General features: G+C 40.5%; 1 protein-coding gene across 5 annotated transcripts in view; it reads left to right on the top strand.

Moving 5' to 3' along the window:
* LOC126184872 (uncharacterized) overlaps positions 1–16,866 on the top strand; it is a 100,657-nt gene that overhangs the window by 38,410 nt on the left and 45,381 nt on the right. For all 5 annotated transcript variants that reach the window (XM_049927490.1, XM_049927494.1, XM_049927493.1 and 2 more), the window contains 3 exons: positions 9,885–9,935; positions 10,075–10,128; positions 10,251–10,304. In XM_049927490.1, the coding sequence (XP_049783447.1) occupies positions 9,885–9,935; positions 10,075–10,128; positions 10,251–10,304 (159 nt within the window). The remainder of the gene's footprint in view (positions 1–9,884; positions 9,936–10,074; positions 10,129–10,250; positions 10,305–16,866) is intronic.

Below are 16,866 nucleotides of genomic sequence, written 5' to 3'. Positions count from 1 at the left end.
TATTACAGAAAACAGCAAGGTACAGATGAGTCAGATGTTGCATCTACAGCATGGTGTAGCTGTCATTGTATTGCAGTACGTGGAACTGCTATGATGCCTGTACCCATCGTAATATGTGAATGAGTTAATGAACAACAGACACCATGTGTCATGCATGTAATGATTTTTTAGGTCAAACATCCCTTCATCCAGTCCAGAGAATAATAGCTAGGAGACTATGAAGTATTAATGTAAGGTTCAAATAAATTTCCCCACAAGTGAAACTATTAAATTACCAATGATCAACTGCTGAAGAATTCACTACAAAGTGCCAAGAGCTTATAACACTTCTAAAAGTAGTGGAGCTCACATAATCATAGGTACATAAAGTTGGCTAAAACCTGAAATTGGTTCTTTTAGTGTAAATGTAAGTGTGTATTGAAGGTTGCACTAAAGGGAAATGGAGGTGGTGTATTTGTTGTAGTAGATAAGAAACTTGAATCCAATTAAAGCTACATGTCAGAGTGTTTGGCCAAAGCTAGTATCAAGCAAGGGCATCAGTGTATACTTGGACCCTTCTATTGACCACCATACTCAACTCTAGGGATAACTTAAAACCTTAGAGAAAAACTCAACTTGCAAGTACATATTTCCCAATTGTACTGTCATTGTGGGAGAGTTCAATCGTGACAGTTGTTTTGTATAATTGCAGTTTTTGGAGTAGGCAGCTCACAGGTCTATGCCATACATCTGTATACCCAACACCCCAGTACAGACGGACCTACTCTCATTACTGAGGACAGCTGAGCACCATTCCACTCTCCACATGACAACATTCTCAGCAGTAATACTACATTCTTTCTCCAGAACTACATACACTACAGGAAAAAAATAAATGCACCCCCTCAATGAAAAGGTCATTTTACTAACAATTGAGGAGATAGGTAGTTCATCATTGTAGAAGTATATGTTAAGAAATTCAGCACATATGAGACACACTTCACAGTAAAGAATGCCCAAACAGTAACATCAATACAGTGTATACCTCTCTGGCAGCAATGCAGGAGTGTAATCTCCCATGCAAACGATCATCCTGCGATAGATTATCCCAAACATCTTGTACTTTTTCTTGCAATTTGGCAATGATTGTTGCAGGCCCTGGAGAATGAGTAAGTTCCCTCTTCATCGTATCCCATACATGTTAAATCAGTGAGAGATCTGGTGATCTTGCTGGCCAGGGTAGTCATATGTGTATGTGCTTTGTCCTGCTGGAAAAGCACATCACCATCCTTTTGAAGAAGTGGCAGTAGCATGGTGATAACAGGCTGCACTTTGTAGTAGGCACTGATTACTTTACCCTTCTGAAACAAAAAATGCGACTGCAACTTGGAACTGATGGTTCCCCACACCATGAAGTCTGTGATGGTACCTGTGTGTCATGGGCAAATGCACTCTGGAATAGGTAACTCACAGGTCTATACCATACATGTGTATGTCTAACACTTCCATACACACAAACCTACTCTCATCACTGAAGCACCATTCCAATTTCCGTTTTAACTCTTTCACCAGAGTAGCCTTGCTTGCCTGGCCAGAGGCACTCGTGATCTTAATCCTGCTGCAAGTGGATGATTTCTAACAGTCCCTGATGATGCAGCATGGGCAACATGTTTTTGGATTTCATCCCTGGATGATGTTCGATTGGCCACCACCGCTTGTGCACTGCATCGATCTTGACGTGTGTCTACACAATGTGGACATTCAGAACCTGATCTGCAGATGTGGGAATTCTCGGCAGACCACTTCTGAAAGCAGAAACACACCACCAATATGCTGTGCCCAACATTTGCAGCCATCTGTTGATACATCTGTCCAGCTTCCCATAGACCCATAATGCAATACTGTTCAGATGGAAAGCTGTTCAGTGAGAATATGTACTTGTTGGTGGGGCATGATTGTACCCTAAATGAATGCTGTAAACTTGGTTCACCCCTAAACTCAGCACAATTTCTGCCTGCAGAGTCATCACAGAGGGTACACAAATTGATCTTCTAATTGCTGATGACTGTGATATGAATCACGAACACTACAACCCGTCAGTATCCACTATTATTCCCTGGTGCCACTGAACACAGTCCTTGAGTGTGTAGCCTATTTTTTCCCTGCAGTGTAGAATTAATTTTTCAGATGTCCACTCATGACAGAAATAGAGTAAATCTAATTGCAGAAAATAGAACTGACTTCTCTGAGGATGTCAGTATGGAAACTGGTATCAGTGACTGTTAGGCAGTTGTAGGAACAGTGAGTGCCAAAATGCAAAGAGCAATGAAAACAAGTAGAAAAATCTACATGTTCTGTAAATTAACAAAGAGGTAGTAGTGTCGTACATAGAGGAGGGACTTGAAACCATTAGTACTGGGTGGGAGCATGTGGAGAAACCATGGCTGCACTTTAGAACAACAGTTGACCAATCACCAGATACTTATGTCCCCAATAGAATAGTAAGTGATAGGATATACCCTCCATGCTGTCAGTCTCTGTAAGGAAATTTCAAGAGAATCTGTTACTATTGCATAACATGTGGAAAATAAAGTGCAGACTTATGGATTGTAGATTGCAAAATTCAACCCATTAGGCTGTCAAAAGGGCAACATCCAAAGGATGGATCAAGGTAGTCAGATAGAAAATAATTTCTTGACTTCTCAAAAGTATTTGACCTACACCACATTAATGCTTATTTAAAAAAGTGTGATCACATGGATTACACTGGGCAACAAGAAAAGATTTTTTTAAAAAAGCCTAGGGTTTTCCCGCTGAATTAGACTAATTTTGATGCCCTGAGTCCGAAAATGACCTTGGTTTTGTTCTATCAGGTCAGGATTTTTTGCTACAGAAATTTTTAAAAATCGATTTTTCATAAAAAAACACATTTCTTTGAATCATCTGCTGAGAAACCCCGGAAGATTTTTTCCGTTTTCCTCAAGAAATAAAAGTCAACGTATGCAAATTCATTAAGTTTTTATTTACTCCATCAAATTAAATAAGCATATTTATCATAATATTAGTATAACAATGAGCGTTACGTGACACAAAAGTTCAGAGTTCACGGCATGAATCGGCGTTTCTTCGATTCCCGTTTGTGAGCAGCTGCTGGGTTGTCTCTCTTCAGCATCCAGCAGTAGTCCGCCATCATGACTGCGTCCCACCTCCCCTGGTACCTATCCTCCATTTGGCGCATGTCCTGATGGAACCTTTCTCCCTGCTCATCGCCCCAAGGTTTTCAGGAAACTTCTCCATGTGTGAGTACAGGAAGTGCATCTTTATACTCATCAAACACCCGAGCTTTTGAAAGGCCTCTATCATGCTGCTGATGAGTCTGGCGTGGTTTGCTGCCTTCGTGTTCCCCAGGAAGTTGTTCACCACCTGCACAAATGATTTCCACGCGGCGCACTCTAACGTGTTCATGGAGTTTTCGAACTCTGTGTCCTTTATGAGCTGCCGTATCTGTGGCCCATCGAAAATGCCGGCCTTCAGCTTCTCAATGGTCAGTCGCGGAAAGGCTCGGCACAGGTAGTGGAAGCACCTCCCATCCTTGTCCAGAGCACGCGTGAACTGTTTCATTAACCCAAGCTTCATGTGTAGCGGTGGGATCAATATCTTCTCCCGGTCAACAAGAGGTTCGTTTATGATGTTTCTCGCACCAGGTACTAACTGCTCTCTTGGCGGCCACACTTTCTTTACATAGTGCTGGGCTCTGTCTCGACTGTCCCACATACATATAAAGCATGGGTATTTCGTGAACCCGGACTGCTGACCAAGTAGAAAGGTCACCATCTTGAAGTCGACGCAGATGATCCATTGGTGCTGCTCATATTGGATTTTGTCGAGCACGTACTTCACTGCTTCATATTTCTCTACGAGAGTTGTGGAGTGAGCAAGAGGGATTGAGGCGAACTCGTTCCCGTTGTGGAGGAGCACACACTTCAAAGAGCGCTTGCAGCTGTCAATAAAGAGTCGCCAATCTCTCGGATCGTATGTAGGAGCCCCGAGTTTAACAAGAAGACCGGCGACATCTCGGCAGTACACTAGGTCTTCCTCCTGGCAGAAGTAGCCCATGTAGTCCTCATGCCTTCTACGAAAGAAAGTGATACGCGCGTCCTCGCCAAGTAGATTTTTCTCTTGGAGTCTGGAGGCCAACAGCTCGGATGAAGTCTTCGACAAGCTGAGATCCCGAACAAGATCATTAAGCTCACATTGTGAAAAGAGCTGCCGACCATCTTGTGCTTCATACTACTCGTCTGCTATATATCCTTACTCGTCTGCAGTGGTGGCCTCGTCGTCGATGTTAGGAAGCTCTGTGAACGCTGGTACAGGAATTTCTTCGCAGTGAGCAACTGGACGGCGGGCAGATGGAAGGTCGGGGTACTGGAGGCTGTGCCGATTCTTCCGGTTGATGCCAGTAGTATTGATGGCGCAGAAGTAACAATCCGATGCATGGTCAAAGGGCTCCCTCCAAACCATCGGAATCCCAAACTTCAGTGAAGTTTTTGTGCCCTTCGTTCACCGCCGGAGGTATTCCACGCACTTCTTGCAGACCGTGTGCGGTGCCCAGGGCTTATCTTGGTCACCCAGCTTGACTTGAAAGTAAGTCTGGTAGGCGTTCTTCACAAATCCTGTGATGTTCTTCCTGTCCACTGAAAGCGGGTATTCTCCACAGATGTAGCAGAAAACGTCTGGATTATTCATGCATGAACGTCGCGCAGAAGCCATATCAATCTGAAATAGTAATAGAAATATCCAGTTGACTGTCAGACAATAAAAATTAGAATAAATTTTATACTATAGTAAGAAAAAAAGGCATCTATTGGAATGATTAACTGTTACAATCTTAAAGGCTTCTTTTGTTTTCATATGTCCTGAATAATCCCCTTAAAACCCCTAATATTAGCATATTGAAGCCTATAAAAAGGCTTACATTTCAGGGAAAAATGGTCATGTAGGCCTATGGCTGTATCTCAAAAAGTTGACCTGATAGAGCAAAATCAATGTGATATTCGGACTCAGAACACCAAAATTAGTCTAAATCAGCTGAGAAACCCATGACGTTTTTTTGGTTGTTGCCCAGTGTTATCAAACAAAATTTGTGAGTGGATTGAGGATTTCTTGGTAGGTAGAATTCAGCATGTTATCTTGGCTGTAGGGTCAACAGATGTAAAGTAACTTTAGGCAAGCATCAAGGAAGTGGTGCTGTTAACCCTTTGACTGCTGTGGTTGAGTTAACTCGTTATGTTTTGCTACTCACTAGATGGTGAGGACATGTTTAAAAGGTGGCCTCCAGGTTTTCCTTAAGCATGATCTATGTATTTATGCATCCTGTTTTGCCAACTTCTAACTGCTGTGGGTGGATTAATTCCATATCTTGGTGGACACAGAAGTTTAGTGTATTTATCATACGACATATGGTCCTGTTTGCAAGTTATAATTTCCAAAAATCCTCGTTTTGATCATTTGAAGCATTTGCGAAATATGGTGATTGTTACGATGGCATGATTTCCGATGTGGAGGGACGGAAATGAGCTTCTCATGCTCAACAGTTCACCAATTAAAATTGCCAATTGCTCGAGAACAAAATTAGATTTTGTTCTGCTCTCAGTTTTAAGTAAAATTTCGAAATCTTACGTACATTTCAAGTACAACGAAGTTCATACAGTGTGTTTTTACCTCCGCAAACTCTTTAAAATTTGAGCAATGTTTTATTGGATTTGATGCGCCCCAATAACTGTGACAAACAATAAAAAGAAATTGAACCCTATATTGAGGGAAGATATCAGACAGTAAGATGTGCAAAAATCAGATTTTTTCACCAAATAGTTTTCTCAAAATTGGATGATAAGTATTTCATGATGGCTGGAACACTGATTCTCAGCACAGGTAGCAGCATTTGACAAGCATATAGCAGCAAAAAAGCACACTCAGCACAGAATGCAGAAGAACACCTATAGCAACAAAAGGGTTAATGTTTTATATTAGTGACCTGGCAGATCTTACATAGTTTGTTGTGAGCAGTCAATTGCAATTTGAAAACAATAACATTCAAAAATATAATACTAGAGGGGCACAATTGGTCTCACATTTTAGGAAAGCTTAGTTTCATTAATCTATTTCTGGTTTCAAATAAGATTTATTGATGGTTGTCATTTGACATTGGCTGTTCCATGCAAGCATGTGTTTGATTTCCTTGCTAATGCAAAAAATTATGATTTTTGGTAAGTGAGCTCATATTGAAAATATGGCATGCACCACCCATATGATGTATCTCCATTTTATGTAAACCTTCAGAAAATTGTCAAGCAGCCATTGTAAAGGAAGAAAATCTTTTCAACGCCTTTGTCTATTAGCTCTTATTACTGTACAACCTGAATTGTATATACAGTTTGACCCTTTATAGGTTTCTGGTCGATTTTTTGACCACATCACATAGGGCACATTTTCTCATTGATTTACGTTGTGATGTAGTCGTTATGGCTCCAGCACATCAGTGAGAACGTTTTGTCGTTGGAAAAGTGGCCACAGTATAGTTAACTAAATTCTCAACAGATGGGAGGGGGACATTGTCATTGTGGTTGAAAAATCAAGCACAGAATGTTGCCAACTGCATCAAAGGCATTTATTACCTTTGTTACTTTGCAGGCAAGTGTATTGTTGTTGTTACATAAATTTTACCCATTTTCTCCTTCTCTGAAGTTTTATCTTTGGAAAAGTGTCAATAGTGTCTTGATATCGAAAGTTAGTAGTCTTGAAATAAATGTTTTGCAATTACACTGTTCAGCAAGCTCTTCATTTCTGCTATTCTGCCAAAATACAGGGCTGTCTGGTTTTGTAAACTGTGACCCAGGAAGGTGTGGTCATCATTCTCATACATGCTTTTTGGTAAGAGAAATGTTGAAAGAACATCACAGAACTTGACATGCAGCCAGTAACTTTGCTGCCGAGATGTTATTTTCAAGTTGTATGCACATTTGGCGCGCTGCAGTACAGAGTGGGACATCCTACATTTTCTTGTGCTTGGTGTTAAGATGATTTGCTTTGAAGTAATTCTTATTTATGAAATATCTATCATAGCTGCTTGTACTATGTACTATATGAGCGTTCAATGTTTTTTATGGTTATTAGTTTCTTTTGTGGTCAATAATGGATACATTAGTGTAATTTCTTTTGTAGTGAAATGGCTAGACAAAGACTGAACGAAGCAGAGATACTGGAAATTCTTGAATATTCATGTTCTGACATTTCTTTGGATGATTCTGAGTATTGGGGTGATACAGATGCAGAATATTCATGGATTCACCCTGAACCCAGGGCCAGCCAGTGCCTCCATGATACAGTTCATCCCATGTAGGGTGGCAGTTCGACAGAGGAATTAGACTTCAGTGACAGTACCTGTGATAAACGTGAAGATCCTGCAGTTATTACTCAGCCTCCACATTATTTGGCAAATTCCAATACTCATTCAGATAGTGACTCAGAGACTTACGGCACAGCAATAACACGGTGGCAACACCATTTCAAAAAAATGTGGAGTTGCACCAAGAAAATTCAATGGAAGAGCAGCTCTCAATCTGAACTTAGAGGAGCTGAAAGCTATTAATGGTATACCAATTATAATGGGATTCCATTCTCTTCTGAGCATTCACCAGTATTGGTCAACTGACCCCAACTTTCAGGTACCAAGAATTGTAAATATAATGTCATTCAAATGATTTCTCAAAATTGTTTGTTATTTGCATCTGAATGACAATGAAAAGATGCCCAGTAAAGGTCCTCCAGGCTATGACAAACTTTATAAAGTAAGACCACTTTTGAATCATGTGAATGAAGTTTTCAGAGCATCATTCAGTCCAAGTAGATTTCTTTCAGTAGATGAAAGTATGATAGCATTCAAAGGCAGGACACCTCTCAAGCAGTACATGCCACTCAAAGCAATAAAGTGTGGCTACAAAGTTTCTGCTATTGCTGCTCTGTAAAAGGATACATGTTGAACCTTCAGATTTATGAAGGAAAGACTGATAAATGTAATATACTCTGGGAGAGAAAGTTGTATTGTCACTTTCATCATCGTTCCAACATTATCGACACTGTTTGTTTTACGATCGTGTTTTCTCCAGCTTCCCTCTCCTATCTAAATTGTTGCAGAAAGGTATTTTTGGATGTGGGATGATTTTATCTTTGAGGAGGTATTTCCCAAAGGGAATTCTTTCAACCAATAAAGAACTCAGTATGGTGGAATCTGACTTCGCTATGTCAGGAGATGTGTCTATAACAAAATGGAAAGACAGGGGTACTAAGTCAGTCATTGTTGCAAGCAGTATGCACAATCCTACAGAGAAAGCATTTGTTACATGTCGTGACAAGAAGGGGAGGAAGAAAATGATCCCTTGCCCTCAAGCCATTGCTAATTACAACTGCTATGTGGGTGGTGTAGATAGATTTGACCAGCATCATACATCCTACAATGTAGCATGGAAGTCTAGGTGTGGCTGGATGAAAATTTTTATTACTTTACAGATGCAGCAATAGTGAATGCCTATGCTCCGTACAAAGAAACTAGCAGTCGCATTTAACCTTCTGGAGCATACTGACAAATGATCTAATTGGTAGTTTTTGTTCCAAATCTAAGACTGCAACTATACCTCACCCAAAAGTCATTATTAGTGAGAATAAATCACACATCATTTCCAAGGTAAGCTTGTCTCCTACTACTGCAGTACACAAGCCTGTGAAAGATACTTCAAGGAGGTGCGCAATGTGCAGTAAATGAGCAAAACCGAAAAGAAGTTCTCTTAATTGTTGTTCCTGCAAGGTAGCACTATGGAAGCAATGCTTTGCACCATTTTCGGTATGGAATGATTGAGTGTTATTGGATGCACTTTGCTTGGTTATCAAAATAATTTTGAAAGATGGATATACTTACACAATTTAGTTAGAAGGTAAAATTTTTATTTTCAACAGAAAAATTGTTTTGAAAATGTGAATTTTGTTCAAAGTTTAAATGTCAAACCCAGGAATAAAATTGTTTACCTCCTTCAAGAGATGACTTTTTATTAATATATGAGTTAAATATATGAGTCTAAAGATTGCGGTTGAAAAATCAACCACAAAATATTGTGGTCAATTTTTTGCCAAGCAAAAAAATTCGTAAAAATTCCATTTTTGTTTGTCAGTGTAAAAAGCCATATTTTCCTGTGTCCATGAGTAAATATAAACTTAGTAATGTTTGTGTCTGCTGCTTGGAAGGAAAAAATTCTCTGTCAAATGTACAATGTGCAGGGCCGGGCTTTGTTAAGGTATTTTTGTGATTATGAGCATGTAAACTGTAGTTACTCTGTATGTGGAGAGAGGGTAGTCTGCAAGTAGAATGACCATGAAAGTGAAAACAAAGTAAGTCTGATGTATCAAGTTCTGACTTATAAATGAAACATGACAACTCATCTAAGTGCAAGTGCAGTAATGTACTATATAGAGAGATTTTCAATGCTGCAGCATTAAGATATAATTGAAATGTTGAAGGTAGTATTTGATGGTTGCAAAATTGTGGATATATGGATGTTAATATATAGGTAGTTGGCATAAAATATGAGTGGCAGGGGGCCATATGCAAATGGTGTAGGTATGGTAGGGAGATAAAGAAAGAAATTGTTGGCGGCTTGATATATTATAAAGTTAGACTATGGGCAGTAGGTTGAAAACTTTGGTAATGTAGAGCAGAATGGATAAAATTAGGCAAGACTGATCTATAATTTTACTCCTGTAAATAGTTTGAGTCTAGAAATAACACATTTCCTTGTGTGCAATTTTTTGTTCCACACTACCTCTGCTAGTTTCAGAAGATGGGTTTCTGATTGTAGGATCCCAGGAAGTAACAGCTGAAGGAGACAGCATGACTTTAGTAAAGAATGGTAAGCAGTACTTAGTTTTTTTTATAACTGGCGTAGTTTCTAGTACTATCATGCATGCAGTCACATATTTTACATTATGTTTACTAGTTTACAAACATAATTTTTCTGTTTTTTTTTTTTTTTTTTTGTCTGTCTGTAGCAATTGAAGGACTATTAGCAGTACTGGCCAATTCAAACGCTCTCGTTCAAGCAGGTATGATCTCAAGAGATTTCTTTCAGAAGTAGTTTGAAGTCTTGAAATAACACATTATCTGAATCAAATTTTAGATGTAACCTTATGCTTCCTAGTTCCAAAATATGATTTTCTGATTCCAGTGGAGCAGTTTGCTGTGCCAGCAGGAGCTTTCCTGTCTAGACTTCGAAGGCAGAGTAAGTTCTGAACAAAATGTTATATGACAAGTTTTTAGATGTTGAGACAATATGCTTTATTGTCTAAAATATTGAGCTAGTTCCAAAATCTCATTTGTCCAAAATGATCTGCAGTTCTTGTGTTGCTCTTCTAACTGTGTACACTCTCATATAAAACTATGCAAAAATTAGTTTTCTTTAAATGTACTTTGGTGCCTTAAAAAGCTTAATGAGTTGGCAATCTCTTATTGACATGACATTGCACTGCCTTTGTTGTTCAGAAGCAAGATACAGTGTTCCTTCGGATATGCATTAATGCTTTCTACTGGGAAGTTTTGAAAAGACTGTGTAGCAGTGTGCTTCAGAAGTGGCCTGACTTGTAGCAGTTGGGTGGCTGGTTTTTCCATCATGACAGTGCCCCTGCTCACACAGCCATGTCTGTATGACAGCTCTTGACCAAAAATGGTATGACGCCTGATCCTAACCCCCCAATACTTATGTGACCTCGCCCCACATGACCTTTTTTTTCCTTCCTAGAATCAAAAGAGACATGAAAGGAAAGCATTTTACTGATGTTGATGTTGCTGAGGTGAGGAAAAAAAATGACGGAGGTGCTGTCAAGCACCACAAAAGATGAATTTAAACAATGTTTTATAGATAGAATAAGAGATTAGCCAAGTATACTAGTCCAACCATGCTTAGGAATGAGGTTGGTGTCATATCAAGTTGCAAATTTAAGGGTGTGTAATTGTAGGCAGTCATTTATCATTAGTACAGATATTGATGTTTTTTATGTCAGAATTAGTCAACAATGGGAACTGGTCAGTTTTTATAATACAATGCTGAATGTAACAGATGATTACCATGAAAAACTGTATAATTGTTAATGCACTGGACTCAAATTATGGAGACAGAGGATACAGATTCCTATCTGGCATCCAGATAAAATTTTTTATACAGTTTATGTAATTCAGTTAAGGTAAATGGCAAAATAGTTCCTTTCAAAGTTTCGTTAGTAATCCCTTGCTTCAACCTTGTCCAGTCTGGATTTGTGGTCTTTCTTTAATAACTTAGTTGTTATAAGGTATTAAACTCTTATTTACTTCTTCATTGTTGGAGTAGAGGAGTATGTCTATAAGATTGTGTTCTTTGAGAGAGATGTCAGGAGTTTCACATGTGTCAGTCCACTTTTAGTGTAGTTGTTATGTTTGTCAGGAAACCGCAAAAAAACAATCACTTAGGTGGCAGTTCTATTAAACAGACAAACAAATTTCATTAAAACCCTAATGAAAACTGCAAATACCAGCTATCAGTTGTTCTCTTAAACTATTGCAAAGGATTTCCATTTTAAACCAAGTACTACCTTGTAAAGCAAACTGAACACCTGGCAAGTATGGCAGCACCAGTTTACATCCAAGAAGCAGGGGGAGGGGGGGAGAGATTAGCACACAATCCTGCATTCTTAAAAATGGACTGCTGTCACTCACTACATGTCTGTACAATCCACAGAATGAGTGCCTATTTAGAACAATATCAAAAACAGGACATACAGGGTGTTTCAAAAATGACCGGTATATTTGAAATGGCAATAAAAACTAAACGAGCAGCGATAGAAATACACCGTTTGTTGCAATATGCTTGGGACAACAGTACATTTTCAGGCAGACAAACTTTCAAAATTACAGTAGTTACAATTTTCAACAACAGATGGCGCTGTGGTCTGGGAAACTCTATAGTATGATATTTTCCACATATCCACCATGCGTAGCAATAATATGGCGTAGTCTCTGAATGAAATTACCCGAAACCTTTGACAACGTGTCTGGCGGAATGGCTTCACATGCAGATGAGATGTACTGCTTCAGCTGTTCAATTGTTTCTGGATTCTGGCGGTACACCTGGTCTTTCAAGTGTCCCCACAGAAAGAAGTCACAGGGGTTCATGTCTGGCAAATAGGGAGGCCAATCCACGCCGCCTCCTGTATGTTTCGGATAGCCCAAAGCAATCACATGATCATTGAAATATTCATTCAGGAAATTAAAGACGTCGGCCGTGCGATGTGGCCGGGCACCATCTTGCATAAACCACGAGGTGTTCGCAGTGTCGTCTAAGGCAGTTTGTACCGCCACAAATTCACGAAGAATGTCCAGATAGCGTGATGCAGTAATCGTTTCGGATCTGAAAAATGGGCCAATGATTCCTTCGCAAGAAATGGCGGCCCAGACCAGTACTTTTTGAGGATTCAGGGACGATGGGACTGCAACATGGGGCTTTTCGGTTCCCCATATGCGCCAGTTCTGTTTATTGACGAAGCTGTCCAGGTAAAAATAAGCTTCGTCAGTAAACCAAATGCTGCCCACATGCATATCGCCGTCATCAATCCTGTGCACTATATCGTTAGCGAATGTCTCTCGTGCAGCAATGGTAGCGGCGCTGAGGGGTTGCCGCGTTTGAATTTTGTATGGATAGAGGTGTAAACTCTGGCGCATGAGACGATATGTGGACGTTGGCGTCATTTGGACCGCAGCTGCAACATGGTGAACGGAAACCCGAGGCCGCTGTTGGATCACCTGCTGCACTAGCTGCGCGTTGCCCTCTGTGGTTGCCGTACGCGGTCGCCCTACCTTTCCAGCACGTTCATCCGTCACACCAGTCCATTGAAATTTTTCAAACAGATCCTTTATTGTATCGCTTTTCATTCTGTTCTAGGCGGTGGAATTCCAACACCAGAAAAATCCTCTGTTCTAAGGAATAAACCATGTTGTCTACAGCACACTTGCACGTTGTGAACAGCACACGCTTACAGCAGAAAGACGACGTACAGAATGGTGCACCCACAGACTGCGTTGTCTTCTATATCTTTCACATCACTTGCAGCGCCATCTGTTGTTGAAAATTGTAACTACTGTAATTTCGAAAGTTTGTCCGCCTGAAAATGTACTGTTGTCCCAAGCATATTGCAACAAACGGTGTATTTCTATCGCTGCTCGTTTAGTTTTTATTGCCGTTTCAAATATACCGGTCATTTTTGAAACACCCTGTACATTGTATCTCACCTTAGGTGCCCAAGATATATACTGGCATTATCCATAAAACTACCATACCTGGCAATGTTGCTATCCTTCTCAGCCGTATCTATTGGTTCACAGCCTGCTTTTGTCATGGACAATAACGCCAACTGTTTGTTCAAATCTTAGCTGATCGATTTTATTATATTTTCAGTTTCCCATATGTCAAAGTCTCTCTTCTCCAGTAATCATCACTCACTTATTTGATGTGATACATGGTCTTTATAGTCTTTTAATGTCACAGTATGAGAAACTAGTGTCACAGCAGCCTAATCAAACTGACCACTTAGTCTAATGATTAGTGTTTTTTGTTTGCAATTAGGAGCTTCGGGTTTATTACTAATGACATAAAATTTTTATCTGATTGAAAGATCTGAGAGGAGTTCCACTCAGTCTTGTGAGGCCAAATGAAAAGCTACTTGAATATAAAAACTAGAAAAATTGGTATGCAGGTCACCAAAGTGGTGTTATATTGAAAAACTTGCACTAGGTTGGATAACAGCAACAGCATCAGCTGTTATTTTTTATTCTTTCTTCCAGGAGTGTTAGTTGCAGGTAACACAGGAAAACTTCTGTGTAGTTTGGAGGTAGGAGATGAGGTACTGGTGGAAGTAGAGCTGTGAGTGTGAGGATGGGTTGTTGGTGGCACACAGTTGTAATCTGCCAATCTGCAGTGAAGTTTCATTTTTTTCTGGTGTGTGTGTGTGTGTGTGTGTGTGTGTGTGTGTGTGTGAGAGAGAGAGAGAGAGAGAGAGAGAGAGAGAGAGAGAGAGAGAGAGACATTACAAGTACAAATCTTATTCTGTGCAAGATCCCAGACTGGTTCTATGAGATTTAGCTCTAGGTGGTAACAGTGTCTGGAGGGGAACAATAACAATTTTCTTCCAGAATATTGATAATGGATTAAACAGGATAAAATTGGTGCTCCTTAATTAAAGCCAAAAGTTTTTCTTGCCTTGTCTGTGTGTATCAGGTGCATCAAAAAGGACTTCACAGCTTTGAAAATTCATGCTGATTTTTTCATTTAACTTACATATGGTTTTTGGTATCATTTTATAACGATATACATTGATTTGTTTTGTAACTAAAGCGATTCAGTGTGCTTCCATTCGTTATGCAGCAATCAGAAGTCAATTTCTTGGCAAACTCGCTGCAGGACATCAGAGACAACTTGTTCAGTTGCGAGATAGATTCTAGCTCGGAGCTCTGGTGGAGAAGCCGGTAAGGGTGGAACAAACATGGTATCCTTGATGAATCCCCAAAAGTTGTCGGTTAGGCCATAAGTGAGAGTGCATCGCGAGTTCTTGCTGCTAATAAGGCGAGTACACTGTTCTTTTATTACATATTTTTACAAGCTTCAAACAGGAGTGACTTCAGTAATGGATAGGAACTGTGATTGCTGTGTACAGATGTGAGTTGAGTTGTTTACCCTTCGCTCACAGCTCCAGGCTGTGTTGCCTTCCGTCACACAGCTTGAGGCTGCTGCCAAGGGGCATCACTGTGGGGGGTCGTCCCACGTGTCCCACGATTGGTCCAGTGCTATGGCCGCCCCGGGTACTGCTGGCACTGAGGTGGATCCCTCACCTGTGGTCAAGTTGGAGATCAGTCCAGAGTCTGGCAGGCAGCAAAAGACTTTCCGAGGGACCGATCGTAGGGCCTTCCCAGTTCATTTGATGAACAGGTTTCTGGCGTTATCTGTGGCTTATGAAGTCTCTGAGCTGGATGCAGTCATCCACCCTGTTCCAGAGGAAGCTTCTTGGTCTGCAGGATCTGAGTATTCACCAAGGGTGGGTTTGCTGCTAGTTGGGAGCTCCAACATTAGACACATAATGGGGCTCCTTAGGAACATGGCTGCCAAGGAGGGGAAGGAAGCCAGTGTGCACTCCATGTGCATACCAGGGGGAATCATTCCGGAGGTGGAAAGGGTGCTTCCAGATGCCATGAAGAGTACAGGCTGCAGCCAACTGTAGGTGGTGGCCCATGTTGGTACCAATGATGTGTGTTGCTTTGGATCAGAGAAGATTCTCTCTGGTTTTGGGCAGTTATTGGAAATGGTAAAGACTGCCAGTCTAGCTTGCAAGATTAAGGCAGAGCTCACCATCTGCAGCATCGTCGACAGAACCAACTGTGGTCATGGGGGCTGTGTGGAATGGACTGGGCGGTTTTTTAGGTTAGAGGGCCTCAGGAAACCACAGAAAGGGTGTCTGTCTAAAAGGGGGCTGGTAAAACACAGTAAGGTAGTTGTAGAAATGATCGGTATTGTAGTTGTAAATTGTCGTTGCTGTGTCGGGAAAGAACCAGAGCTCCAAGCCCTACTAGAAAACACTGAAACTCAAATAGTTATAACTGAGCGAGGTGGCGCAGTGGTTAGCACACTGGACTCGCATTCGGGAGGACGACAGTTCAATCCCATCTCCGGCCATCCTGATTTAGGTTTTCCGTGATTTCCCTAAATCGCTTCAGGCAAATGCCGGGATGGATCCTTTGAAAGGGCACGGCCGATTTCCTTCCCCATCCTTCCCTAACCCGAGCTTGCGCTCCGTCTCTAATGACCTCGTTGTCGAAGGGACGTTAAACACTCAATCTCCTCCTCCTCAAATAGTTATAAGTACAGAAAGCTGGCTAAAACTGGAAATAAGTTCAAATGAAATTTTTTCAAACAACTTAACAGTGTTTAGAAAGGATAGATTAATTGCAGTTGGTGGTGGAGTATTTATTGCTGTTTACTTTGTAGTGAAGCTGAAGTAGATAGTTCCTGTGAAATAGTATGGGTAGAGGTTATACTTGACAAGTGGACTTAACTATTAATTGGATTGTTTTACCAATCCCCTGACTCAGAAGATATAGTTGCTGAACTGTTCAAAGAAAACTTGAGTCTCATTTCACTCATACAATTATAGTCGGTGGTGACTTTAATCTACCATTGATATGCTGGAAAAATTATATGTTTAAAGCTGACGGCAGGCATAAAACATCATCTGAAATTGTACTGGATGATTTCTCAGAAAATTACTTTGAACAATTAGTTTATGAACCCACTCGAAGTGTAAATGGTTGCGAAAGCATACTTGACCTCTTAGCAATAAATAATCCGGGACAAATACGGAATACAATGATGAATACAGGGATCAGTGACCACAAGGCAGTAGCTGCTAGGCTGAATACCGTAACACCTACAATCCTCAAAAAGAAACCCAAAGTACATCAATTTAAAAAAGCTGATAAAGATGCTCTTAATGCCTTTTTAAGAGACAGTCTCCACTCCTTCCGATCTGCTCACGTAAGCATACAAAAGATGTGGAATGATTTCAAAGAGATAGTATTGATGGCAATTGAGAGATATATGCCACATAAATTAATAAATGATGGTACTGATCCCCCCATGGTACACAAAATGGGTCAAATCACTGTTGCATAAGCAGCGAAAGAAGCATGCCAAATTTAAAAGAACGCAAAATCCCCAAGATTGGCAAAATTCTGCAGAAGTTTAAAATATAGTGCATACTTCAATGTGA

This window comes from Schistocerca cancellata, chromosome 4, assembly GCF_023864275.1.
Source record: "Schistocerca cancellata isolate TAMUIC-IGC-003103 chromosome 4, iqSchCanc2.1, whole genome shotgun sequence".
NCBI lineage: Eukaryota > Metazoa > Arthropoda > Insecta > Orthoptera > Acrididae > Schistocerca > Schistocerca cancellata.
This window is presented reverse-complemented; position numbering and strand designations above follow the sequence as displayed.